Genomic DNA, 25,703 nt, shown 5'->3' with positions numbered 1-25,703 from the left:
CTGCTGAGAGTCAGCGACAGGTGAGAGTGGCTGAGCAGGAAGTCATGTGATCATGTTGATGAGATAAATATGAAAATCAGGCTGTCAAATAAAACCTGTTTTCTGCAGCTTCTTTAACAGTCATTTCATGAGTCACTGAAGAATATACCTCATAACATTTAAGCAACATTTCCTTCAAAGTCTTTTCAGGCAGTTCTTCCTTCCACTTAATTTTCCGTTGAGTTGGATACTGAGACTGGCCTCCAGGTGTTGCTGGACGCTCGTTTCATGTGGAGGGTTTAAATCATTTAGTGGGTTTTTGTGACATTATAAACTTATTCAAGAGTTTATTCTCTCTGGAGCCACCAGAATAATCTGACATAAATGAAACATTGTAATTTGTGCAGGAGCTGAAGGAGGAGGAGCAGGATCCACTAGGAGGAGTCAGTCCGGCTATAAATCCTCCTCCCTCCTCCTGCTCCTTCCTTCTTCTTCTCTGCTTCTTCAGCTCCATCATGGGCTTCGGTGACCTGAAATCAGCCTCCGGACTCAAAGTCCTTAACGACTTCCTGTCGGAGCGCAGCTACATCGAAGGGTGAGCCCAGCAGAACCCGGCAGAACCCAGCAGAACCCGGCAGAACCCGGCAGAACCCAGCAGAACCCAGCAGAACCTCCCTGCTCCTGCAGCTTCAACGAGGCTGCCGCCATGTTGGCTCAGCTCGTGGCTAACAGTTAGCTTCAGTTCCGGCGGTAAATGAAGCTACATTAGCGCTCCACGGAGCCGGAAGTCATCGTGGTTTTATATAAACGTATGAAAGCTGTTGGCAGATTAAAGGACGTCATAGTTTCGATCAAAATAATTGGGTTTATTTGGGTTTAAATTGGCCCACTGTGCGGTCACATGGTGCTAACAGCCTCTCTGCGGCTGCGCAGTGGCTGCTGTAGGTTCTGGATCATACTGGACCTAATGTCGGTTCTACACTCAGAGCCAGAGATATTAGAAACTATCTTAGTTTTAGATCTGAGACTACAGATCGTGTCCAAGTCTCGCATCAAAACCTGGTTCTGGTCAGGCAGAGTTCTGGTTCTGGTCCAGTAATCATTTGCAGTCCAGGTTAACCAAGCCTCAGTGGTTCAGGTCTGGACCCCAAAAAAAAGGGGGAAATGCAACTTTAGGGGTCAGCTGAGTCATCTGTAACCATGGTAACCCTGTCCCCCGTCAGGTTTGTCCCCTCTCAGGCTGACGTGGTGGTCTTTGACGTCCTCTCAGCCCCGCCCCCAGCAGACCTGTGCCACGCCCTGCGGTGGTACAACCACATCAAGTCGTACCAGAGCCAGAAGAACAGGTGAGCCCTTCCTCATCCTCATCCTCAGGTCAGAGTGCACAGTGTGACCAACGCTTCGTGGCTGTCAGCCTCCCAGGTGTGAAGAGACCTCTGGGGCAGTACGGCCCTGCGGGAGTGGCCGACGCCACCTCAGGCTCCGCCCCCGCCGCCTCCAAAGACCAGGATGACGATGACATCGACCTGTTTGGTTCTGACGAGGAGGTGAGGACGTTATGATGTCACGGTGAGGTCACGGGTGAGCTCAGGTGTGGTGTTCAACCCTGATCTTTGTCTGTCAGGAAGACGCGGAGGCGACCAAGCTGAAGGAGCAGCGCCTGGCCGAGTACGCCGCCAAGAAAGCAAAAAGTACGTCACTCAACCAATCACAGGGCCCCTCACTGATCACATGACCAGTGAGGCGTCCTCACCATCCACCCACGTGGCTCTGGATGATGAGTAACCAATCACCATCTTTCGGCTGACTGCCTGATGGACAGCTGTTTTACCTGACGAGTCTCCACCAATCAGAGAGCAGCATGGCGGGGTTTCCTTGGTAACTGACTCTATGTCTGTCTCCTGTTAGAGCCGGCTCTCATCGCTAAATCGTCGCTCCTATTGGACGTGAAGCCATGGGACGATGAGACGGACATGGCCAAGCTGGAGGAGTGTGTCCGCAGCATTGAGATGGACGGGCTGGTCTGGGGACAATGTAAGAGGACCGCACACAGTACTGGGACCAGTACCCCCAACCCAGTACCACATAGCACCCACACTAGCTGTAGCTACTCTAGTAGCACAGATGATGATCCATCTCACCATCTTTCGGCTGAAGACTGATGGACACTCTTTGATCTGACCGCTACAGAAACTGATCACAGTCATCCATTAAATGTTAAACTGTTTTATTGACGGGTAGTAACTATAACCAACCCATGCTGTGATCTGTGCAGCCAAGCTGGTCCCAGTGGGCTACGGCATCAAGAAGCTCCAGATCAGCTGCGTGGTGGAGGACGACAAGGTGAGACGCTTGCAACACGTCGCCTGGTTGGTTCTGAGTGTCGTTCTGAGGTCTGACCGAGTGTTTTGTTCTGCAGGTGGGCACAGACATCCTGGAGGAGAAGATTACAGCCTTCGAGGACTTTGTGCAGTCCATGGATGTCGCAGCTTTCAATAAGATCTGAGTTAATCATGTTTAATAAAAAGCACTTGGCAAAAATCAACTGTTGAGTCTTTAATCTTAGGGAAATATTTACTCCAGCTTTAAAGTTGAAGCAATGATGGTTGAAACAGTTGCATTTATAAAGCCTCAGTTTATCCAATTTAATCTGAATGATGAGGTGAATTTATCACCTTAGATCTCTTGCTTAACTCTTGAGGCTGCAGTTCCTCTATCTGGGCGCTAGTGGCGATGCAGTTTAAAGAACTGTTCCACATGGAGCAGAAGAAGACTGGACCGGAAACTAAACAGCAGTGGAGCACCGCTCGGGGGAAGAAGATAAATAATCCGTAAAAACCGCAACCATCGATCTGCTGCAGGTAAAAGAACCCGACAGGCAGTGATTCGAGGCGGCAGTACCGGTACCGGACCAACGCTGACTGGTTTCGTGCTGCCGTTAAGCTTAGGAGTTAATCTGCTAACAACATAGCTAACCGGAAGCTGACCGCTGTGACACGTCAGCGTCTCTGTTGTCACGGTTCAAAACGACCCGGGTTAGTCTCTAGTTGGACCCAGAATACGGAACCGAGACTTAAATTGACTAAACATGGGTTACTGTTACAACAAGAAGTGCAAGCTCATTGGTTAGAAATGCATAGAGCTAAACTGTGATTGGTTAGAAGAAAATCATCTGGTGTATAATTGGTTGGCAGCGGGGAGAGCGGTGCTTTGATTGGATGACAGTTAGACAGGTAACTGTGAAAAGTATCAGTAGGAGCAGGTGTTAACTCAGGCTCATGTATCAGTACCGGGTCCAGAGTAAAGAACCTCCTGAGCTCTTTTAGGAGGTAACTGTTCTGCTGCAGATCAGGGTCCACCAGAACAGTTCTGATGGGTTTCAAAGCGACTCTGGGCTTAATGTGCAGAGCATCACCATAGCAACCAGTATGGCGTCTGCTTCCCCTTCAGGCTCATGGACTCTGGAGCTCCCGCCTCGTTGCTGTTAGTTACAGCATGGAGCACTCTGATTGGACGGACCCTCTGACTGCACCACCTCCAGGTGAGTGGATGTGATGATGTGTGTGTTCAGCATGTGCAGGTGTGTTATTAGATGTGTGTGTTCAGCATGTGCAGGTGTGTTATTAGATGTGTGTGTTCAGCATGTGCAGGTGTGTTATTAGATGTGTGTGTTCAGCATGTGCAGGTGTGTTATTAGATGTGTGTGTTCAGCATGTGCAGGTGTGTTATTAGATGTGTGTGTTCAGCATGTGCAGGTGTGTTATTAGATGTGTGTGTTCAGCATGTGCAGGTGTGTTATTAGATGTGTGTGTTCCAGGTGTGCCGTCAGGATGTCTGATGAAGGTAACCGGAAGGAGGCAGAGCCTCCCAGCAGGTGAGCTTACCTGTTAACTCTTCTGGTAACCAATCAGAGACAATCATCAGTGAAAGAGAGCTGTAGGTGTGGTCTGTCTGGCAGGATGTGGGCGGAGCCAGAGCCCGGTCCGTCCAGGTGTGAGCCCAGCAGGCAGGGTTACTGTGGTTACTGCAGAGTCCTCTACACCAGCCTGGACCAGGTACAGGAACGCCTGAGTTTAGACCCAGTCTGGCCTCACTCCGGCTCCTGATGACATCATCACCATGTGTCCCACACAGCACCTGTCCAGCCTCAGACACCTGGATTCTGTCCGGGCGTCCGCCAGAGGCTCCGCTCCTGTGTCCATCGCCAGGGGCAACCAGAGCAGGCTGACTCTGCTGGAGCGCTTCCTGCGGGACGTCCAGGAGCACCACCCGCATCGCTACGGCGACGCCAGGTGAGCAAAACAAACACCTCCACTAACGCAACAGTCCAGCTGTTGCTATGGGTAACCTGTCCGTCTGGGTCCTCCAGGCCGTCCCACGCCGACCTGCCGTCTGTCTCCGCCGCCCCGCTGCCGAAGGCGGAGCTTGATGAACTCTGTTCCTCCGACGGAGACTGGCAGTCGCTAGGCACTCGAGAACACCTGCCCAGCTCTGATGACGCGTCCTGTCAGCCAGCCAATCAGGAAACAGAACACAGCTTCCACAGCCAATCAGACAGGCAGGACAAAGGACAGGCGTCTCCTCTGCCCCATTGCAGGAACACTCACCCCCCTCAGCACCAAACTCTGCACCCTGAGGCTCCGCCCCCTCAGCCACAGGCCCCGCCCTCTGTCCACAGAAAAGCCCACAGGAAGACCAACCGGAGGAAACCCAGTGACTCTTCATCCTCCACTCAGGCTCCCTGGGGGCCGGCTCAGCTGGACCCCAGCGCCAGCCAGAGGCTCCAGGCTCCTGCAGAGCCAAAGATCCAAACTGCATCTGGACCAAGGACCCGGTTCTGCTCAGACCTGAGGCCCCAGAGGCCCTTTGTGAGTTGGCAGAGGGAGAGGCGGGCGGTCCAGAAGGCGGAGGCGTTCTCCACCCACAGCGACCCGGAGGAGCAGACCATTGAAGAGGTCGGTGGTTTACCCAGGGTTTTTCACCCAATGTTTGTCCTGTTTGTCCAGGTTCTGACTGGGATTCATCGGAAAAATGGAATCTAATAAATGTAATTTAAAAAATACATAAATAGTTGATCAGGTGAATAAAGAAATGTCCACTAAAGTATGCAGCAGCATTTATGCTAAATGACTGATAAATAAAAGTGAAAATATATTAATTAAATGTTTCTTTCATTGTTTGTGGGTGTGCAGAGCTGGGGTTAACCGACCAATCAGACGCAGAGCTGATGTCACCTGACCTGTCCCCTCTGAACCCTCCCAGGTGATCCAGATGTGCTGCTACAGCGTCACTTCACCTCACCACCAGCAGGAGGAGACAGAGAGCCTCCATTTCAGCCTTCCTGTCTCCATGGAAACGCAGAGTGAAGACTGGGACAAACCTGTCCAGGTATGTACAGGTGTGGAGGTGGTTCTGTTTGTCCAGGTTCTGACTGGGATTCTGCTCAGCAGGTGGTTTTCCAGAGAGCTGACCCACCTGTCCAGGTGAGCCAGACAGAGGGGCGGGACCTGTGCCGCCTCATGGACGTCCAGGTGGACATGGAGGACCAGGTGTACTCCAGCCAGCTGGACTGCGCCCTGCTGGGCGAGGCGGTCCAGCTGGACCAGGGCATCTGGGACGTCCCCATAGAGGACGTCCTGCCGGTCCCACAACATATCCCAGAATCCTTCAGGGGGAAGACCTGGACCCAGATTGAACAGGAGGACGAGGCCCGCGTGGAGAGGCTGGTCCAGCAGTTCAGACGGGGCAGATTCATCTGCTATTTCGACACAGAGTCTCTGGCCAGGTAACACCTGCTCACCTGTTAACTCACCTGATCAAAGGTGAACATGTTCACATCCATTCCTAGTTGTTAGCTTTTCAGCTCACTTGTTCTCAGGTAAACAGGTGAGCCCTGTGTGGCCCACTTGGTCATCTATTGATCTAAACATTTAATGTGGAACAGTTCACTAGTCTGAGATACATAAGTAGTCGTGTCAGGTAATCTCAGGTAATCTCAGGTAATCTCAGGTAATCTCAGGTGATCTGTTTCCCTCAGGTTTGGCAGGAGGAGGAGGAAGGAGGCCCCTCAGGCCCAGGAGGCGGAGCCAGACACAGGTATTCTGCCCTTGGTGGACCAGGATGATGATGACTCTGCTTGTGTGAGGATGAAGAAAAGGAGGCGGAGCTTCAGAGTGGCATCCAGGTGTCAGGTAAGCAGGAGGGGGTTGTGTCTGATTTTCTCTCCTGGAAACAAACGCCTCACCTGGTATTATCCTTTCAGGTGGTTAAAGTGAGTCACGGCACTCAGACGCTACGATTGGTTATCCCGACTGTTCATCAGCTGTCCTCAGAGGCTCCGCCCACCAGCCTCCCTGCAGCCAATGAGAGAACTCCTGAGTCGCAGGCGTGGCATTCGCTGCCTGCGTGTTACTCCAGCATCGTTACTCCTGTCCAGCCCCGCACCTCGCTGGTCTACCTGCTCTGCTCCCCGTCCTGCTCTGCTGCCGCCCCGCCTGGAGACTCCGCTCCCAAGCGCTGCAGAAGGAGGCGGCGGCCTGTCGACCTGCAGAGGCTAAAGGTCAAGTATAAAAGACTTCCTGTTAAGTTCTACGAACCGGGGACCAATCAGATCCTCAGAAACCCTCCACAGGCTTTACTGAGACCCAGAGGCCCCGCCCCCTCTGGCCATCCTCCACCATGCGTCCGTCAGCTGTTCCGGAGTCTGAGTCCTGACCTCAACATGGACCGCCGGCCGGGGGAGGGGCCTAAAGGCGACTTGGCCCTGATGAACGCGCTCAGTGCAGACTCTGGGACAGAGACCGTCAGGAGGACAGGAAGGGTTCCTCAGACTCCGCCCACCGAGAGAGAGAGGGGCGGCAGGCCACGCCACCCACCCTCCCAAAGAAGGACCAGGACTCTAGCCCCGCCCCCTCCTCCCAGGAGGGAGGGGCTTCGACGAGCACCACCCAGCAGGAAGCGCCTCAGCTCCACAGGCCACGCCCTCCCGGCCCCCCGCAGGGGGCGGAGCCAGAGGGGGCGCGGCTGCGAGAGAGGGGGCAGGTAGCAGGCCGGACTCTTTATGGACGGACTGGAGCTACACCTGTCCCAGCTCACCTGACACTAAAGAAAACTCCACTGTGCAATAAGAAGAAAGATCATTTCCTCTTTGGTGTAAAGAATTGCTGACAATAGAAATTATTTTCTTTATGATCTGTTTTAATAATTTTATAAGGTAAACAATGTTTTTACAGAATGGAAACCAGTACAGCTACATGTTTGTTGCCATGGAGACATACTTAATGACATCATTGTTTACTGTTCGGCAGCTCTGTCTGTACTTTCTCACCAGTTTAACAGGTGGCCATGTTTTTACCTTTTCTACCTGCGTGTTTAAATATTGGTCCTGAATAAAACGTTTTCTAAGAGCCACGCCTGCTCAGTTTGTCCTCACAGCGTCCACCAGGCTGGACACTGCGTCCCCCACCTGCTCCGCTGCCGCCGCTAGCTCCACCCTCACGCTCTCACCTGGAAGCACACAAACCGAAGCTGTTCACTCTGTTGAGGACAGGTAACACCTGGCAGGTGAGACAGGTGCTCCTCCTGTGGCAGTCTGTCTCACCTGTGACTCACCTGCAGGATTTATCTCTCCATTTGTGTCTCACCTGTGTTTCTGTCTCTCACCCCGTCCATCTCTGTCTTCAGTCTGTCCACAATCTGCTGCAGCAAGACTTCAGGACTACAAGTCCCAGGATCCTCTTCATCGGACAGACAGGTAATGTTTGCTTGTAGGCCCGCCTCCTCAAGGTCTCCCTGTCGTTCTATTGGCTGACAGTCTTTTAATGATTCCTGTCGTCCTATTGGCTGACAGTCTTTTAATGATTCCTGTCGTCCTATTGGCTGACAGTCTTTTAATGATTCCTGTCGTCCTATTGGCTGACAGTCTTTTAATGATTCCTGTCGTCCTATTGGCTGACAGTCTTTTAATGAGTCCTGTCGTCCTATTGGCTGAGAGTCTTTTAATGATTCCTGTCGTCCTATTGGCTGACGTTCCTCTGGCATTTCCTCCTCCTGTTCATCATGTGACAGACTGGGTTTGTGTGGAATTGTGGGAGATGGAGTTTGAGGCTCATTCATGCCCCATTCGTCCCCATCCTTCATCAGCTCCTCCTCTTCCTCCTCATCGGTTGGAGGGTCAGAGGTCGGCGTTGCGGCTCCTCCCTCAGTGTGATGCGTGTTGTTGGCGTGTTGTTGAGCCTCCATCTTTCTCAGAGCCTGACGCAGAAGAACCAAACATAAACTACAGCTCCCATGATGCACCTGTCCTCAATGCCAGTCACAGCTACCTGGTTGAGCATCTCCTGCAGCTTTTCGTTGTGCTGCCTCATCGTTGCCATGGTGACCTCCATCTCAGAGCAGCGGTCCTCCAGGATGCCCTGCTCTGATTGGACGGTGAGGCGCCACGCCCCCAGCTGTTGCTCCAGCAACCTGTGGGACCAGTTCAAAGCAGTTAGACCCAGGTACAGACCATACTGGGATGGTGCTGGTTCCAGCCTCACCACTTGTCTCTCTGCAGGTTCCTGACCTCAGTCAGCAGCGCCGCCCCCTGCAGGATGGACGCGTCATTACGCTGCCTTTCGCTCAGCTGGAGCTGCCTCACCTGCTGGGGGGCGGAGCCTCATCCGTCTGCAGAGACTTGGACGAGGACAGAGGAGGAGACGCCTGCACCGCGGCGTCCCGGGCCTCCTCTTCATCACAGGACGAAGAGCGCGCCGAGGCGGCCGGTGGCGTTGCAGCATCAGAGGTGGGCGGAGCTCTGCGGGCAGAACGTTTCAGTACTGGACCACAGAGGTTTACCTGCAGATCACTCACCTGTTCTGGGTCTGTGTTGGCTCCGCCCATGTCAGGACGCTCGTCCTATCAGCTGCTCTGTGAGTATGTCGCCGTGGCAACAGGGTGTGACGAGCATTATGCACCAAGGAGGACAGAGACTCTTTCCAGGTGGGCTGATTACACACAAACACACAAACAAAGGTCAAGCGCTTTAACTTTACCTGTCTGACCTCACCTGACTGACCTCACCTGAGTGCAGAACTCGACCACTGGGTGGTGTGTTTTATGCTTCCTGGTCTGCCGGCCGTTCAGGAAGCATTCCTGACACACCTGGACGTTCACACACTTCCTGCAGCGATACCTGAGCACAGATGTGAAGCGGGTCTGGACTCTGTCTCACCTGAGCGACTCTCAGTCCTCACCTGGTCCAGCCGATCAGACTCACCTGAGCCCGGCGATGGGGAAGGCTTTACAGGTGTGGCAGCGGACGGCGTGGCTCACCTTCTGACTGGCCGACAGTCCGTAGAGAGTCGGTAAACCATAGCACAGCCGGGGCTCGCTCTTCAGCCACGAGAGGAGATGTGATTGGCTCACAGCTGGAGCCCCGTCCTGCAGACAGGTTGGTCAGGTGAGGTCAGGTTGGGTCAGGTGAGGTCAGGTTGGTCAGGTGAAGTCAGGTTGGGTCAGAGGTCAGGTTGGGTCAGGTGTGAGGTCAGGTTGGGTCAGGTGAGGTCAGGTTGGGTCAGGTGAGGTCAGGTTGGGTCAGGTGAGGTCAGGTGAGGTCAGGTTGGGTCAGGTTGGGTCAGGTGAGGTCAGGTTGGGTCAGGTGAGGTCAGGTTCACCTGCAGCAAAGCGTTTGTGGGTCCTCACCTGGTTAAAACAGGAAGTGACTGCTGCCTCCACACTGCCGAACACTTCCTGCTCCTGGACCGCCGCAGGAACCTGAACACTGAGCGGTCAGAGAGCTGGAGCACTGGGGCATGATGGGAAATGCAGTCCTACCTTGCTGAGGTCCTGCAGCAGAGAGCTGAGTGCAGTCCTGGTGACAGATCCAGAGCAGTCTCCTGACAAACGAACCAGACCTGCAGGACAGAGCCAGAACCTTCTGGGTCCATTTGGTTCTGGATGCTTCTGGTTCATATCAGGATTCTGGTAGTTACTCACTCCTGTACTTGGCCAGCACGCTGTCCGCAGACAGAGCGACCAGAACGGTCTGCAGAGACCGGGCCGACACCTGACCGGTCCCCTCTCTGAAACACAGCAGGTCCACAATCAGCCCAGTCGTCTAGAAACCAGAACCGGACCTAGTGCTGATCCAACGGACCGGTCAAGCAGCCTGAACAGTAGACTGCCAGTCTCCTCTGAGGCCGCCGCAGTCACTTCCTGGGACGCGCAATTAAACATCCTGTTGAGAACCATGGCCACGCTTTCCCTGTTCAACATGGCGTCCCGCCTGGGATTAGCCCCGCCCACCAGCTGGGAGCCTGCTGGGTTAGCCCCACCCACCAGCTGGGAGCCTGCTGGGTTAGCCCCGCCCACCAGGTGGGAGCCTGCTGGGTTAGCCCCGCCCACCAGGTGGGAGCCTGCTGGGTTAGCCCCACCCACCAGCTGGGAGCCTGCTGGGTTAGCCCCACCCACCAGCTGGAAGGATGCTGCAATGTGCTGAATGAAGACGGCGTCCACTGGAACAGAAAGACAGGTCACAAGGTCAACTGATTCATTAATATGAACTGATTTATGAAACTGAACCGATTCCTTCAGTGATTCATTAACTTGAATCAGTTCATGTTGTATGAACTGATTCACTCAGTTCATTGAAGGTGAACTGAACATGTTCAATGATGAACAGAGTCATTTATGAACTGATTCATTGAACCATATCAGCAAAGTGAACCAGTTCTGGTTAGAATGAGCAAGTTCATTCATGACCTGAACACAGTCCTTTCAGCATAAATGAACGCAGTCAGTCAGTGAGATCTGACTGGTGCAGATCTGAACTGGGAAGGAACCAGTGATCTTACTGTGGCAGAACCTCTGCAGAGACCGGACCTTCATGGTGGTTCTGTAGACTGACAGACGGGCCTCAGTCACAGGTTCTGTTCAAAGAACAACAAAAAACAACAAAAGAACTGTTCATATTGAAACTGACTTACTGGATCGATGACATCAGCAGGTCCAGGTTCAGCTGGCAGACAAGAGTCAGGGTTCAGACCAGAACCAGAACCCCTGTCTGGACCTTCCTGGTTCAGAACAACAGATCTCACCTGTGCGGCTCGGGTCCATGGAGATCCGGTGGATTCCTTAGATCCTCCGCAGAGAGTCAAACTCCAGGACTCACTCCGTAGAACCAGAACCTGCTGGGTCGGTTCTGATCCACTTACCAGAACAGGAGTTTGATCCGTTTTCTTCTGAGAGACGGAACAAGAGAGGCTGATTAGGCAAGAGTATTCTGGCCGGATCCCAAGAAACCAGAACCAGAACTGGACCTGAACCAGAACCGGAACAGAACTGAACCAGACCTGAACCAGAACTGGACCTGAACCAGAACTGGACCAGAACTGGACCAGAGCTGAACAGAACTGAACCAGAGCAGAGCTGAACCAGAACTGACCAGAGCTGAACCAGACCTAAACCAGAACTGGACCAGACCTGAACCAGAACCAGAACTGGACCTTCCTTCATCAGGAGCTGCTGCTCATCAATGATGAACGAAGGCGTCACATTACATGACTGCTGTTTCCCACCTGCTGCCTGACAGCCAATCAGCAGCCAGCAGTGCCGACCAATCAGAAGCAGGGATCTGGAGACTCCTGAGGTCAGACAGGTAAATTCAGTCAGAGCTTCAGTTTGACTCTGACCACCAGGGGGCGCCACCATTTCCACCAAAAGACTCACAAATTTTGAGCTGAATCCTAAAAATGTTCACTTTCAGAAATGTTTTCCAAAGTCTGAACAAGATATACGAGTTTGTTTATTACTTAACTTGAAAAATGGGAAAAAAAGATTTTTAAATGAAATAATCTGCCAGTGGAACTAGAACCTTTTTGAGTGTTTTTGCCGTGTTTTCCTGGTGGAAACCCTCAGGGGTCGCTGACCTCCACGGTCAGAAGGCTCCGCCTCCAGCCGGTCCCTGACCTCCGGTGCTGGCTGTGGGTCGGTTCTGGAGGACCGGTGGGAGCAGCGGCATCATATCGTGGAGCGGATCTGGACGAGGTTCTGAATAAATGTTTGATGAAGGGGAACAAGCGTCCTCTGTGGCCGGGCCGGGAACACGGCCGCCGTTGTTCTCCGCTCACACTGAGCGCCTTGTTGGGCGCCGGGCGGCCGCAGCGGCCGACACCACAGCTGTCCGGCATCTGGACTGAGCTAAACGGCCGCAGGCGGAGCCGCGGTCCGGTCTCTCCACGGCGCCGTCACAGAGGCACGGCCTGTCCTGAGGATGACCCGTGACCCCGGGCTGCTGGGGTCTGGCTGTTAAACATCAACAGAAAGAAGCTCAGAGCTGGAAGAACGACTGGAGAGAAACACTAAAAAAACAGAAAAATAATAAAATGTAAGTATAAATAATGAAACAAAATAAGAAAAAATATAAACTTAGTACATAACATATTGAAAAATGAAACAACGTAAAACATAAAATAAACAATAGACAAAATATATACAAAAGAAATGCAAATAAAATAATAAAAGGTTAAATAATAACCAAAATAAAAATATACACAATCATAAAAGGAAAAGATAAAATATCAAAATAAAATACAGGAAATGTGTAAAAATGTAATAAAATCTTATTACAACTAAATAAGTCATAATAATATCAGAACAATTAGAGTTTAAATAAAAGCAAAAAATACACAAATCAATCATAAAAATACGTAAATGTAATAAAACTAAACAGGATGTGGAGGTGAACCTGTGACCTCCACCCTGCAGACAGGGGTGGAGGTCAAGGCCTGGCCTGGTGACCTTTGACCTCGTGTCAGACATGCTAACTAAAGGCTGCTAAAGAAACTAAACCCAAATCATAAGAAGGAAGGAAAGTCGCCACTTCCGGATAAATATTACACAAAAACATCTTTACAATAAGGCTGACATGCTGTCATCCTGGTGGAGCTCTCAGCCAATCAGAGACTTGCTAGCATCTGCTAACAAAACAAACGACAAAGGCCTCCATTCACTGGAGCCGGCCCGTTTAAGGAGCGTTGGGTTTGGTTCTGATGCAGCCGGCCCGTTTAACAGAACATTTCGTGGTTCTCAGGTGCAACTGGAGGAATCTGATCTCATTTTGAATCTGGTGTCACCTGGGACCAAACGGGCTTTGGGTTCTGGATGGTTCTGTTGACTCAGAACCTCTCTACCAGTGGGTCAGTGTTTTCCTGACTCTCAGTCTTCATGTCCCCCAGTCAGGGACAGAATGAACTGGGCGGGGCTTATGAACGGTTGAACACAAGTCCCGCCCACTGGGCGGGGCTTATGAACGATGCGACGCTGACTCCTCCCAGTGGGCGGGGCTTGTGAGGTTCAGTCATCCGTCAGAGGCTCAGTTTCTGCTCCTCATCCTCACCAGAACCGTCCTGCTGCTTCCTGCTGGGTGAGTACCCTGAGGTTCTGCTCACACTGACCTGAACCCTGGTTCTGGTTCTGTCTGAGCCCGGGTTCTCTCTGGTTCTGGTTCTGTCTGTAGGAGAGACTGAGCTGCGCCGAGGTGAAGATGAAGTGCTCCCTAGTGATCTGCCTGCTGGTCTGCTCCTCTGGTCGGACTCGGTACGTCTGGTTCTCCTGGCTGATCGGGTTCTGACGCCTCAGCAGAACCTGCTGAGATGTTTGTGGGTCTGAAGTTCTGATGTGTTTGAATCATCTGCTCGACATGGTCTGACCAATAGGGGGCAGCACCTCAGAGTCTGAGTCCTGGTTCTGACCGTGGTTCTGTTCAGATCTGTTGGGGAACAGGTTCTGTTCTCCTGACTGGTTCATGTTAAAGCTGATAGGAACCATCAGAACCTCCCAGGAGATTTCTGGGTCGTTTTTCCAACTCCCTGGAGCATCCTTTAAGTTGAACCACAGAAACATTCAGAACCTTTTAGAACCGTTTCAGGAACTGCAGAGGAATAAAATGATATCAATAGTTCATGTTTACAAATGTTCTGAGTCAGTTTGAAAGTCAGAGAGAAACTCAAATTTGCTGGATGTGGAAATAACTGTTGCTCAACATCCTGGAAGGTCCAGTTGGACGATTCTGGGAATCAGACAGCAGCAGAACACGAGCCAAGAACAACTGGACTGGCTGAGAACTCTGCATGTGGACGGATCTAAACCCGTCCTGCTCTCTGGGAGAGCTGAGGGTTGCAGTGATATGTGAGAATCTTGAGTAATGCAGAACCCGGCCGTGTCGGCCCAAATGAAGCCAGCTGAGTCCGGTGGGATGATCCGCTTTGTATTTAGCCACGTTTCAAAACTTTCTGGGAATTTCAAAAGAGTTCAGGAAGTTTTCAGGTGAAACTCATGACCTGTGAATGACCCCTCATGGAGAACTGGACCCCAGGTGACCTGCTGCTGTGTTTCAGGGTCCGCCATCCGCTGCTACAGCTGTAAGGACTACACCGCCAGCTGCACCAAGCAGCGAGACTGCAGCTACGACGACGCCTGCCTCACGCTCATCGAGAGAGGTGCGTACCGTCCACCGGGCCCTCTGGACCTCAGGTGTCGCTCCGGATCTCTCACCTGGCTGTCTGCTGCTCTGCAGGTGGGATGACCTACAGGAAGTGTCTGAAGTACACGGAGTGTGAGCGGAGCCGCCTGGCCCAGATGTTCCCCAGGTACCAGGTCCACGTCCAGACACCAACCAGTTCACCCTCTGACCAGTTTGGTTCTGGAATCTGGTCCAGGTTCTGTCTCGGTCCCTGCAGCTTTTCAGACATAAAGGTTCTGCTGGAGAACCAAACTGGTACCAGATTTTCTTTATTGCCAGAGACCTTGTGCGCCCTCCGGTGGTCACAGCCTGTAATTACACTACAATGTTTCAGGATAGTTTATTATGAATTAGATTAATAATTGAAGGACAAAACGAACAAGTCGATATATCTTTAAAAAAATTAGAGAACTATAAAAAAATTGTATGATTATTATTGCCAGGAACTCTCTGTCGCCCTCCTGTGGTCACAGCCTGTAACTACAAACTTCCAGAACCACCCTGGAGAACCTCTGGTTCCGGTTCCTGTTGAGGTTTTCCGTTACCATGGAAACCACACTAGGACTGAAACCAGTTGGGTTCTCTGGTAGGTTCCTGCTGACTGGGTACCCTGACCTCTGACCTTTGACCTCCCAGGTTTCCAGCTTCACCTTCAGGTGCTGCAACTCCGACCTGTGTAACTCCGCCTCCTCGTCTGCAGCAGGCTCTGTGATTGGCCTGCTGGCCTCCGTGCTGGTCATGTGGTGGTGTCCACTGAGCGCTCCGCGGCCCCCTGCAGTCAGCTTGTGTAACAGCCTCATCGACGTGTCAGTGTGGATCTAACCATCGCTAACAGGAGGATATAGCGCCACCTGCAGGTGCCACAGCGCCCCCTGGAGTCAGAGTTGATCAGACTGATGAGTCGACAGGAAGCTGATGGAGGATGAACTGATCGCATTAATCAATAACTACATCTGTATTGATCTGCATAACTCCACTCTAACTATGTAGAAATGTTTGTTTCCAGGAAGTTCTGGAGGTTCTGGTTCTGTAACTGATGTCGTCACTGACCTGAAAACTGCTTCAAACCAATAAAAGACTTACAGGAAACTTGTTCTGTTGTTTTTGCTCCTGGAGAGAAAACAGCTGCAGCGCCCTCTGCAGGCCGAGGCCAGCAGCTGAACTTCTGTTTTTATCTTTAGTTCTGGTTTCCGAACAGAACCTTATTGGACCAGATATTCACACATTTCATCATCTTCCTTATTATCAGTCATGATCCAATCAGAAACATGGCCGCCATAGACAGAGATTACGAGGATTATTCATCATTAATAAATGTCACAGTTCCAAATTATATTACAGTATACAAAATAACTACTTATACAACTAAATAAGTATTTAACAAGCAGTAATGAAGTACTTTGCTTCGTACCTAGCTCTGCCGTTTTATATTTTCATATAGAGGAATATTTATTGAAATTTAAATATTTTTACAGAAATATTTTCCACAGTGTCATAATCGGTTCATGCCTTCCAGTGGAAAGTTTTCATATATAAAGTTTTATTTATAGCGTAAACGCAGCTCCTCTGCAACCCGACGCTGCTCTGGGAACGCCCAGTAAATCCAGCCCTGTCTTCCGGGTGTCTGACGTCACAAACCGGAAGTTGACTGTCTCAGGAAACCCTTGTTCCGTTGAAAGATGAAGGTTCTGCTCTGAGCGGTTCTGCCTACGGTACCGTATCTGTGCAGCTGCCGCTGTTACACCTACGCAGCACAGAGACTGGACCGGAACCAGCGACCAGAACCGAGTCCTAAACGGATCTCTTTATCGTCGTGCTTTTACTTTGAAAGGAACACCCGGATGCTTCCGCAGCGCAACATCCAGCTGGATGCGGGGAGAGCGGACGGGATGGAACTGTGATCGGAACCGCGCGGCGCTTCGGAACCATCTTCAGTGACGTCAGCATGGCTGTGAAGGTAAGCGCTCACGCGGATCAGGACCCCAATCTGGACCCGGACCGAGCGGTACCGGAAGTCCAGTAGAAGGTTCGGACGGAAACACAACCACGCTCAGCTGGATCTGAGCTGCGCGTGGAGGTCAGGTGGGTTCCGGGGATGGGTCACCTGTGCGCGAGCGGCTCAGCTGAACGAACGACTGGTGACACCTGTGGAGATCAAAGACAGGGCGGCCAGGGGGCGGGGCTTCCAGGTGGGCAGAAGGCGGAAGTCAAATAGCAGCGGGACGCGATTCCGTAACGGTCCAGGTTCCACCGACCGGAACCAGAACTCATTCCTCCGTCTTGCATGAGCCTGCATGTGTCAGTGGGTCACCATGGCAACCGTATTTAATGGGCAGGATGTAAACAGGTTCAGAACCGGAACCAGTTGGTTTAATCATCATGCAGCTGCAGCTTTATTTGCTGAAGAAACGCACAGCTGGACTCTGTAGAACCGGACCAGAACCAGACCGAACCGGACCAAAACTGGACCAGAACAAAACTAAACCAGTACTAGACCAGAACTGAACTGAACCAGACCAGGATCAGAACAGAACCAAACCTGAACCGGACCAGAACCGAACTGAGCCAGACCAGAATCAGGACTGAACTGAGCCAGACCAGAATCAGAACCAAACCTGAGCCAGACCCAGACCAGAACCACAGACATTCAGTTTTATTTCCAGCGGTCCGGTCTGAGCCCGATTCTGGTCTCTGTTCTGTTTCAGGCTGTGGTTCTGTATAACTTCATAGCGGAACCCGGAAACAACGAGCTGTCGGTCCGAGAGGGAGAGACGGTGACCATCGTGGACCAGGTAGTCCCCGTCCTCCCAGTCCTCCCCGTCCTCCCAGTCCTCCCTGTCCTCCCCGTCCTCCCTGTCCTTCCTGTCCTCCCAGTCCTCCCCGTCCTCCCTGTCCTTCCTGTCCTCCCAGTCCTCCCAGTCCTCCCCGTCCTCCCTGTCCTTCCTGTCCTCCCAGTCCTCCCCGTCCTCCCAGTCCTCCCTGTCCTTCCTGTCCTCTCTCATTGCTAACTGGTCTCTGCTGTGCAGACTGTGGGCGGAGGCTGGATCGCTGCTCAGAACGCCGGCGGCCAGACCGGTCTGGTACCAGAGGGGTATCTACAGGTGAGTCAGGAGGAAGGCCACTAACTCCTCCTCATCATCATCTTCATCAGAATCGCTTCCTTCCTGCAGATTGCTGGCGGAGGAGGCGGAGACTCCTGGTCGGGGGGCGGGGCTTACCAGCAGTCTCCAGCAGGGGGCGACGACGACGACGGCGAATGGGACGACGACTGGGACGACCAGTCGGTTAGCAGTTACCATGGAAACGGCCACATGGAGGAGGAAGCGGGGGCTTCAGGGCGGAGCACACACGGACACGCCGTCAAGATCTCCCTCAACAAGTAATCACTCCTTCATCCGGGTCAGGGACCAGAACCGGACCATAACCAGACCAGTAGCCGCTGGTTCAGAGTCCAGACCTGGTCCTGGTCCCAGTATAACCCAGTAATGTGTCCTCAGGTTCCCGTTCTCCAAAGGGCCGAGCCCAGAAGTCTTCCTATTGGCCAGCCCTCCTGTCACCAGCAGAGAAACGCTTCCTGTTTATGTGAGTCCTGCCTGTGATTGGTCTCTGAGTTAGGACGGGCCTGTGCAGTGCGCTGTGATTGGCTCTTGTTTTCTGTCCAATCAGATGGGGGAAGTGGGTCCGGTGTGGCTCTACCCGGCGACGCCTCTGGATTGCGTCATCGCCGACCCGAAGAAAGAGTCCAAACTGTACGGCCTGAAGAGCTTCATAGAGTACCAGATCACCCCCAACGTGAGGCGCTCTGCTCTGCCCGAGTATATTGACACACCATGTAGTTCTCCAGGCTGTCTGTATGTAGACATGGTACTACATAGTACTTGTAGTACTATGTAGTACTTTGTGTTGCACTATAGTAGTTTGTAGTGAAGGTACTTTCTGATGAATTCAGCTATAAACAACACAGACTTCATCTGTAGAGGTGAACAGTATAGTAAACAGTAGTACTATGTAGTACTGTGTAGTACTGTGTAGTACTGTGTAGTACTGTGTAGTAGTCCTCACCACAGTGCGCCCCTGCAGACCACCAGCAGAACTGTGAATCATCGCTAAGCATTTTGATTGCTGTACGAGCGTCTCCTGGAGAAGTTTGGATCCTTGCTGCCAATCCCCTCCCTTCCTGACAAACAGGTGACAGGTGAGGAGTCGCCATAGCCACCTGCTCCGTTTTACCTGTGGAGCCTGTCTGAGTGTCGCCGGGTCTCTCAGGTCGGTTTGATGAAGATTTCATCAGGATCAGGATGGAGCGCCTGCAGGCCTGGATGACCAGGATGTGTCGCCACCCGGTGGTCTCCCAGAGCGACGTCTTCCAGCTCTTCCTCACCTACAAGGACGAGCGGTGGGTCAGGCTCCGCCCCCTGCAGGTGAGATCTGGCTTCAGGTGCTGATTGGTTTTCTGTTTCAGGACTGGAAGTCTGGCAAGAGGAGGGCGGAGAAAGACGAGACGGTGGGTCCGATGATGTTCAGCCTGGTTCAGCCTGAAGCTGCAGAGCTCGACGTGGCCCAGGTGTAAGTCACCTGTCTCACCTCACAGGTGCAGGTCATCATGGTAACATTTCATGGAGTGTTTTTGTGCAGGGAACAGAAGTGTGAGCTCTACAGTCGGTTCACCAAGTCCATGGACGATGGAGTCAGAGAGCTGCTGACCGTCGGACAGACACACTGGAAACGCTGCACTGGACGTCAGTCTGGGTCCAATCCGGGTTCAGGGGACAAACATGGAATCGGCTTTATGTTCTCCGCCATTTCCTACTGGTTGATTTTCTTCTTCTCTGGTTTTTGTGCTGCAGCTCTGCCTAAAGAGTACGAGCGGATTGGCCGGGCCTTCGGGATCCTGTCCAACGTTTTCAACACCAGCAAGTATCCAGGTGAGGTCAAGCTCAGGTGGAGATGGGACACCGTGGTGCCTTCAGGGACACTGGGACATCTGAGTTTGAGAAATGTTTGTGCTGTAGGAGAGGAAACGCTGACGAACGCTTTGACAGCAGCTGGGAAAACGTATGAGGAGATTGCTCAGATCGTCGCCCAGCAGGTAACACACACACACACCACACACACACACACACACACACAACACACACACACACACCACACACACACACACACACACACACACACACACACTAAGCAGGTAAAACACTTATTAATATCCTGTTGTGTTTTCAGCCTCAGAAGGATCTGCACTTTCTGTTGGAGACCAACAGTGAATATAAAGGTCTGCTGGGATGCTTCCCTGAGGTCATCGCCGTTCACAAGGTTCTCCTACACACCTTGGTTCTGATGGTTCTGATTGGTTCTGATGGTTCTGATGGTTCTGATTAGTTCAGCACAGTCTTCTGTTTCTCCTTCCCATTTATTAAGGCTTTTATTTTGGAGTTTCCAGGTTATTTGGTGTAAATGTGTGTGAACCAGGAAGTGGGCGGGGCCTAATGGGCGTGGCCTCACCTGTGTGCAGGCTGCAGTGGACAAGGTGAAGGAGGCGGAGCGTCTGGTCTCCACAGGAAGGATCAGCAGCAGCGACAGGAAGCTGATGACCCAGCGCGTCAGCAGCATGAGCTACGCCCTGCAGGGTAACCGGACCGCCATCAGAACCGCCCACTGAGCGCGCTCACAACCAAACATGTCACTTCCTGTTTCCTGCAGCTGAGATGAACCATTTCCATAGCAACAGGATCTATGATTACAACCGCGTGCTGCAGTTCTACCTGGAGCAGCAGGTGGCCTTCTACCAACAGGTGAGCTGGGGTCAGTCAGGGGTCAGGACAGGAGAGCTAACCTGTGACATCACCGCCTGTGTGCTCTCTGATTGGACAGATAGCAGACAAGCTGAGGGAAGCACTGAGTCACTTCACCACCCTGTGAGGACGCCCGGTGATGTCATCGCCCATTACTGTCTTAACCAATTAAAAGCCTTTAAACCGTTATAACAAAATAAAAGCCTTTATGCTGTTACTGAAGGGTGTGATAGGAAAATGTACACTGTTCTTTTAAATACGACTAGCAGTTTATTTGTGATTTATTTAAATGCTTTTTCACTCCTGTTACTGATGATTTGTCTGAAACGATGAATAAAGTTTCTACCTCGCCACTCAGTTCACTTTCTAATTTATAGACAAAAAATTAACTTAGTTACAAAAACCTCCAGCAGGGGGCGACACTCTGAAACCAGAACTTTTATTTATGTAAATTAATTCACTAATTAATGAATCCATAACAGAGGTGATCTACAAAATAACAATCAATTCGATAAAAGAACAAACAACAAAAATAAAATAACAAAATATTCAGCACAAATTAAAATAGATACATTTAGGATAAAACAGTGGAAATGACATGAGTGGGTTATTTTTATTATTATTTAACTTTTCTCAGATTGGAGATATTTTGAGTAGAAATGGGAAAAAAATAAAATAAACAAAAACAGAACAAAGAATAAATAAGTGAATTAAGAAATAATATATTTTGGTGTATTAGTAGCAGTTTTTCACCTTGTCTTTGTTTCCATAGCGACATTCACTTGCTGTATTTATTGACATATTTATTTGGTTTTAGCCATTAAACACGTCTTATTATTATAATAGAGTTGATGCATATAACAGCTAAATAATGCAAAATATTTTCAAATGAAACACAGAGAAAGACACATTTACAAAAGTATATATTTGTTGTTAAATATTATTTTCCAATTATTATTATTATGCTGTCATTTTCTGCAGTATTTCTGCAGATGTATTTCTCTCTCTCTCTCTCTCTCTCTCTCTCTCTCTTCCCTCTCTCTCTCTGTCTCTCTCTCCCTCTCTCTCTCTCTCTCTCTCTCTCTCTGTCTCTCTCTCTCTCTGTCTCTCCCTCTCTCTCTCATCTCTCTCTCTCTCTCTCTCTCTCTCTCTGTCTCTCTGTCTCTCCCTCTCTCTCTCTTCTCCTCTCTCTCTCTCTTCCTCTCCCTCTCTCTCTGTCTCTCTCTCTTCCTCTCTCTCTCTCTCTCTTCCTCTCTCTCTCTCTCTCTCTCTCTCTGTGGGAGGTTCTTGGTTCTTCCTCTAAAGTTGAGAGGCACCGGACTCCTCACTCTGCAGCCGTCTCTGGACCGAACCGAACCCTGCCGTCTGATCTGTAAGTACCCAACAGAACCTCCGCTGTAACTGACGCAAACTGCGCTGTTTTTTAACTTCGCTCGGCCGGATCGGAACCGAGCCGCCACCTGCTGCAGGGGAACACCTGCAGGACTGATGAGAAGTTCTGAAGGAGCTGTGCGGTTCTGATCAGACCCACAGATTCTGCACGGTTCTGTCTGGGATCGGAACATCTGAGCCGAATTAAAGCTGAGGTTCGGTTTTATGTGAATTAGATTAAATTTTCAGTTTCACGGCCCTGAAGAGGTAGAGACGGTCCAGAGAAGCTGAATGGACCGAGTTCTGAACGGAGTCTGGTTCTATCTGTGACTAAGTGAAGGCGCTTTAGGCCCCCTGACTGCTGCTTTATGGTGGTGCGTTCAGGGACCAGCTGATCTGGTTCTGGAGGTCCAGTTGTCCTGACCCAATTTCTTCAAACTGCTGGTACCACCCGGACCTCTGCAGAACCCGCTCCATTAAGCTCTACAGAAGGATGCTGGTTCAGACCCAAACTTTTAATCCTCACTAGAACTTTGAATTGGACCCTGCTGAGACAGACAGAACCAGCTGAACCAGAACCAGGGGAGACAGAACCACTCTGTTTAGATGGTTTTGACCTTTGACCTGGGCCACCATCAGGGCTTTTCTTCTTCTTCTCCTCTGATTCCTGCGGTTCTTTTCAGCCTCTAATTTGCTGCAATAAAGCTTTTATTGTGAAGGTCCTGACCTTCAGCCTGAGGCGTCCTGCTGGGTTTGGACCTTCATCACACTCAGCTTTTGTTCTTCATCCTCCTCATCCTCAGGTCAGCCGGTGGACAGTCTGAGGGTCAACATGAGGCCCGCGGGCCGACGCAGACCCACATCATTGATACGTATTGATTACTTTTATCAGCTGTCTGTTTTCCATGGTAACCTGATCTCCAACACTGGTCCTAAACGAAGCCAGAACCAGAGCCTTGAAATGGACTCTAGAATCCAGCGGGTCCAAAGCTGGTAGCAGGGTTCTGAAGAACCTGGAACCGGGTCAGGGTTCCGGTCCAACATTGGTGGAGAGCATGACAATGATCCAGACTGGATATGTTTGTCAGAAACCAGCAGAACCAGAGACAGGACGTGATTGAGTCCAAGGTTCTGGTTCTGGTTCTGTTTCCAGGTTCTGGTTCTGGTTCTGTTCCAGGTTCTGGTTCTGGTTCTGGTTCTGGTCCAGGTTCTGGTTCTGGTTCTGACGGGCCTCTTTGTGTCTTGCAGCCGGATCCGGCCCGCCATGAGCCTGAGCAGCAGTGACCTGTCTGAGCTGGTGGACCAGTGGGAGGAGCTGAACTTGACCTCCAACCTGTCTCGGGTGGAGGCCATGGTGTGTTCGGGTGCCATCAGCCACGCCACGCTCCTCCTCTGCCTCTCCGTCCTCTACATCTTCATCTTTTTGGGGGGCGTGGCCTCCAACATCCTGGTGTTCTGGGTGAACCTGCGGCCCGACCGGGCCCGGTGCGGGTCCCGGCTGTACGTGGTGAACCTGGCGGTGGCCGACCTGGGCGTGGTTCTGACCCTGCCCGTCTGGGTCACGTCTCTGCTGCAGGGCGGACTGTGGCCGTTCGGAGAGGTCGTCTGTAAGGTCACCCCATCTGGTGTTCAGCCTCAACCTGTTCAGCAGCATCTTCTTCCTCGCCTGTATGAGCGTCGACAGCTACCTGTCCGCCACGCTGCTCTCTGGCGCCCTCAGCTGGAGGAGGAAGACGCTGCGGCGGCTGATCTGCGCGTCGCTCTGGCTGCTGGCGTTGGCGGCGTCCGTCGTTCCCGATACCTACTTCCTGCGGGCTGCCCGGTCCCCCCACCGCGACGGCGCCGTGTGTCGATCCGTGTACCCGCTGGAGAACCGCCGGGACTGGATGGTGGGCGTCCAGCTCAGCTTCTTGGTGCTCGGCTTCGCCGTCCCCTTCCCCATCATCGCCGTCTCCTACCTGCTCCTGGTCGCCGCCGTCCCTCCCAGCTCGGACCCGGAGCGCCGGGTCAGCCGGCGGATCGTCCTCTCCTACATCCTGGTGTTTCTGGTGTGTTGGCTGCCGTTCCACGCCGTCCTGTTGCTGGACACTCTGACGCTGATGAACGTCCTGCCCTTCACCTGCCGGATGGAGAGCTTCCTGGATGTGGCGCTGCACCTGACGCAGTGCTTCTCGTTGGTGCACTGCTGCGTCAACCCCGTCCTCTACAACCTCTGGCACAGAAGCTACAGGGACGACCTGATGAAGGCCTTCAGCTTCAGGTTCTCCTCCAGGACTGGACGGGTCAGACTCATGGACTCCTCGCAGGCCTCACAGACAGAGAACTCTGCTGTCCTGATGGACCCCCGAGGTCCAACCTGAGGCGAACCCAACGGCTTCTTTAGAACCTGGAGCAGGTTTAGATGTCAGATGATGAATCATGTGGGTTAAAGGTCAATGGTCTTTCATCAGTCACCATGAACATCTGTAGACCTGCAGACACATGCTGGCAGGAAACTGACGGTCTAAACTCGAGAGAAACGGTGCTTCCTTCATCAGACGTTTCAGTGAAAGACCGAACGGATCCACAGAGACTGTCCAGAACTTCTTCTGTCCGGGTTGCAGATCCGTTTGGTGCTTTGAAGCTCTTGATGTTCAGGGTTGATCAGTGTGAGTCCATAATAAAGCAGATGGATCTGCAGACGGAACCGTCAACAACTTTTGCTTTATATCGTTATCATTTAAGTATTTTTTTAAATAGCTGATCAGCTTGAATCTAAATATTTCATTTCGGTCGAGAGTTAACCAAATATTTAGTCTGAAGAGAATTAGCTTAAAACTAAATCCATGAACTTGGTGAAAATATGACTGAAAATATAAACTTTGATTTAGTTCTTTGAGGCTGAATAACTAAATTCTTTCCACTGATAGAGAGATGAAACTGGGTCTTGTTTCACCTGAGCCATGGTGACAGGTGCAGCGGGAGGTGGTGGGCTTCAACCCCCCTACACACAGACAGGGCGACTGAGGTTACCACGGCCACCAGAAACCCCTGCTCAGTCACCAGGTCTGTCTCCATAAGCTGGTCTGACGTCAGTCTGAGTCTGTGGTTCATCAAGGGGCCTCATTTCGCCGCGTATCCATGGCAACCGGACACGGTAGGAATGGGAAGCAGGAATGGAGAGAGAGAGACGAGTCGGGTCCAGGAAACCCTGGAGACGGTTCTGCTGCTCGACCCATCCCAACACGGTTCTGGTCCTGTGAAATCCCACTGCTGTGTGCGTTCCTGAAGGCGTCACATTCAGGGACTGTGGGAAAAATCTGTTTCAACAGAATCATAACTTAATTTCTAAATCAAGCTGCTCATTTAAATAATTAATTAATGATTTCTTCTTTTGTTAACTGTAATTAAATTTTAAGCCAATCAGATTGAGGTTTATGTCAGACCATTTTCTCCTGCAGTCCCTGAAGGCACCACAACAACTAATTAGTTAGAGTTGTACAGAGCCCCCTCTGCTGGTCAGAACCACAAACTGCAGCTCTGTCAGCTTCAAGAGACATCTGGGTCACTGACCGGGCGACTGGGAGGACTGGTCAGTGACCCTCCCAGTCGGCCGGGAGGGTCTGATTTCACATTTTTATCCCCTTTATCCAGGTCAGGACCTGGGTTCTGTCTCCATGTGTCTCCAGTGTTTCACTGTGTCTCCAGGTGTCTCATGAGTCTCCAGGTGTTTCCATGAGTCTCCAGGTGTCTCCATGAGTCTCCAGCTGTTTCAATGAGTCTCCAGGTGTTTTCATGAGTCTCCAGATGTTTCATGAGTCTCCAGCTGTTTCAATGAGTCTCCAGCTGTTTCCATGAGTCTCCAGGTGTCTCCATATGTGTCTCCAGGTGCTTCCATGTGTCTCCAGGTGTCCATGAGTCTCCAGGTGTCTCCATGAGTCTCCAGCTGTTTCAATGAGTCTCCAGGTGTTTTCATGAGTCTCCAGATGTTTTCATGAGTCTCCAGATGTTTTCATGAGTCTCCAGGTGTTTTCATGAGTTTCCAGGTGTCTCCATGAGTTTCCAGGTGCCTCCATGAGTCT

At 51.5% G+C, this 25,703-nt stretch overlaps 5 protein-coding genes and 1 pseudogene across 5 annotated transcripts; 5 read left to right on the top strand and 1 right to left on the bottom strand.

The window, feature by feature from the left end:
• The first annotated feature begins 441 nt into the window (after positions 1–441).
• Positions 442–2,524, top strand: LOC129354718 (elongation factor 1-beta-like). Its single transcript, XM_055024200.1, has 7 exons — positions 442–574; positions 1,203–1,325; positions 1,394–1,526; positions 1,604–1,670; positions 1,888–2,013; positions 2,255–2,322; positions 2,399–2,524. Exons 1-7 carry the CDS (start codon positions 495–497, stop codon positions 2,483–2,485), a joined length of 684 nt encoding a protein of 227 aa, XP_054880175.1. The 5' UTR covers positions 442–494; the 3' UTR covers positions 2,486–2,524.
• A 226-nt stretch (positions 2,525–2,750) lies between these two features.
• On the top strand, positions 2,751–7,280 carry LOC129354707 (DBF4-type zinc finger-containing protein 2-like). The gene is made up of 10 exons (XM_055024188.1): positions 2,751–2,840; positions 3,430–3,520; positions 3,797–3,853; positions 3,938–4,034; positions 4,114–4,271; positions 4,349–4,934; positions 5,242–5,367; positions 5,430–5,764; positions 6,017–6,170; positions 6,242–7,280. The coding sequence occupies exons 3-10, from the start codon at positions 3,810–3,812 to the stop codon at positions 7,022–7,024; spliced, it is 2,283 nt and encodes a 760-aa protein (XP_054880163.1). The 5' UTR covers positions 2,751–2,840; positions 3,430–3,520; positions 3,797–3,809; the 3' UTR covers positions 7,025–7,280.
• A 43-nt stretch (positions 7,281–7,323) lies between these two features.
• LOC129354726 (dystrotelin-like) lies at positions 7,324–12,137 on the bottom strand. The gene is made up of 15 exons (XM_055024212.1): positions 11,831–12,137; positions 11,055–11,198; positions 10,812–10,886; positions 10,115–10,472; positions 9,955–10,040; positions 9,793–9,872; positions 9,661–9,732; positions 9,236–9,399; positions 9,040–9,151; positions 8,830–8,963; positions 8,621–8,773; positions 8,517–8,567; positions 8,304–8,445; positions 7,623–8,232; positions 7,324–7,485 (listed from the first exon to the last, which is right to left on the bottom strand). The coding sequence occupies exons 2-15, from the start codon at positions 11,071–11,073 to the stop codon at positions 7,397–7,399; spliced, it is 2,145 nt and encodes a 714-aa protein (XP_054880187.1). The 5' UTR covers positions 11,074–11,198; positions 11,831–12,137; the 3' UTR covers positions 7,324–7,396.
• Positions 12,138–14,222: 2,085 nt separating this feature from the next.
• Positions 14,223–15,301, top strand: LOC129354695 (CD59 glycoprotein-like; the record flags this gene model as incomplete). The annotated part of the gene is made up of 4 exons (XM_055024182.1): positions 14,223–14,283; positions 14,355–14,456; positions 14,534–14,606; positions 15,103–15,301. Coding segments are annotated over 4 exons (435 nt in total), but the record flags the coding sequence as incomplete, so codon positions are not given.
• An 837-nt stretch (positions 15,302–16,138) lies between these two features.
• On the top strand, positions 16,139–20,498 carry LOC129354711 (sorting nexin-9-like). Its single transcript, XM_055024194.1, is given in 16 exon segments — positions 16,139–16,436; positions 17,185–17,271; positions 17,506–17,580; positions 17,650–17,858; positions 17,977–18,061; positions 18,146–18,271; positions 18,560–18,674; positions 18,746–18,876; positions 18,942–19,045; positions 19,115–19,218; positions 19,327–19,404; positions 19,492–19,568; positions 19,703–19,792; positions 19,992–20,106; positions 20,180–20,271; positions 20,351–20,498. Coding segments are annotated over 16 exon segments (1,548 nt in total). The 5' UTR covers positions 16,139–16,424; the 3' UTR covers positions 20,399–20,498.
• Positions 20,499–21,622: 1,124 nt separating this feature from the next.
• On the top strand, positions 21,623–24,474 carry LOC129354715 (atypical chemokine receptor 3-like; annotated as a pseudogene).
• Positions 24,475–25,703: the final 1,229 nt, after the last annotated feature.

Source organism: Poeciliopsis prolifica, unplaced genomic scaffold, assembly GCF_027474105.1.
Source record: "Poeciliopsis prolifica strain line A6 unplaced genomic scaffold, Auburn_PproV2 SCAFFOLD116, whole genome shotgun sequence".
Taxonomy (NCBI): Eukaryota; Metazoa; Chordata; class Actinopteri; order Cyprinodontiformes; family Poeciliidae; genus Poeciliopsis; species Poeciliopsis prolifica.
Note: the sequence above shows the minus strand (reverse complement) of the source record. Positions and strands in the feature narration are given on the sequence as shown.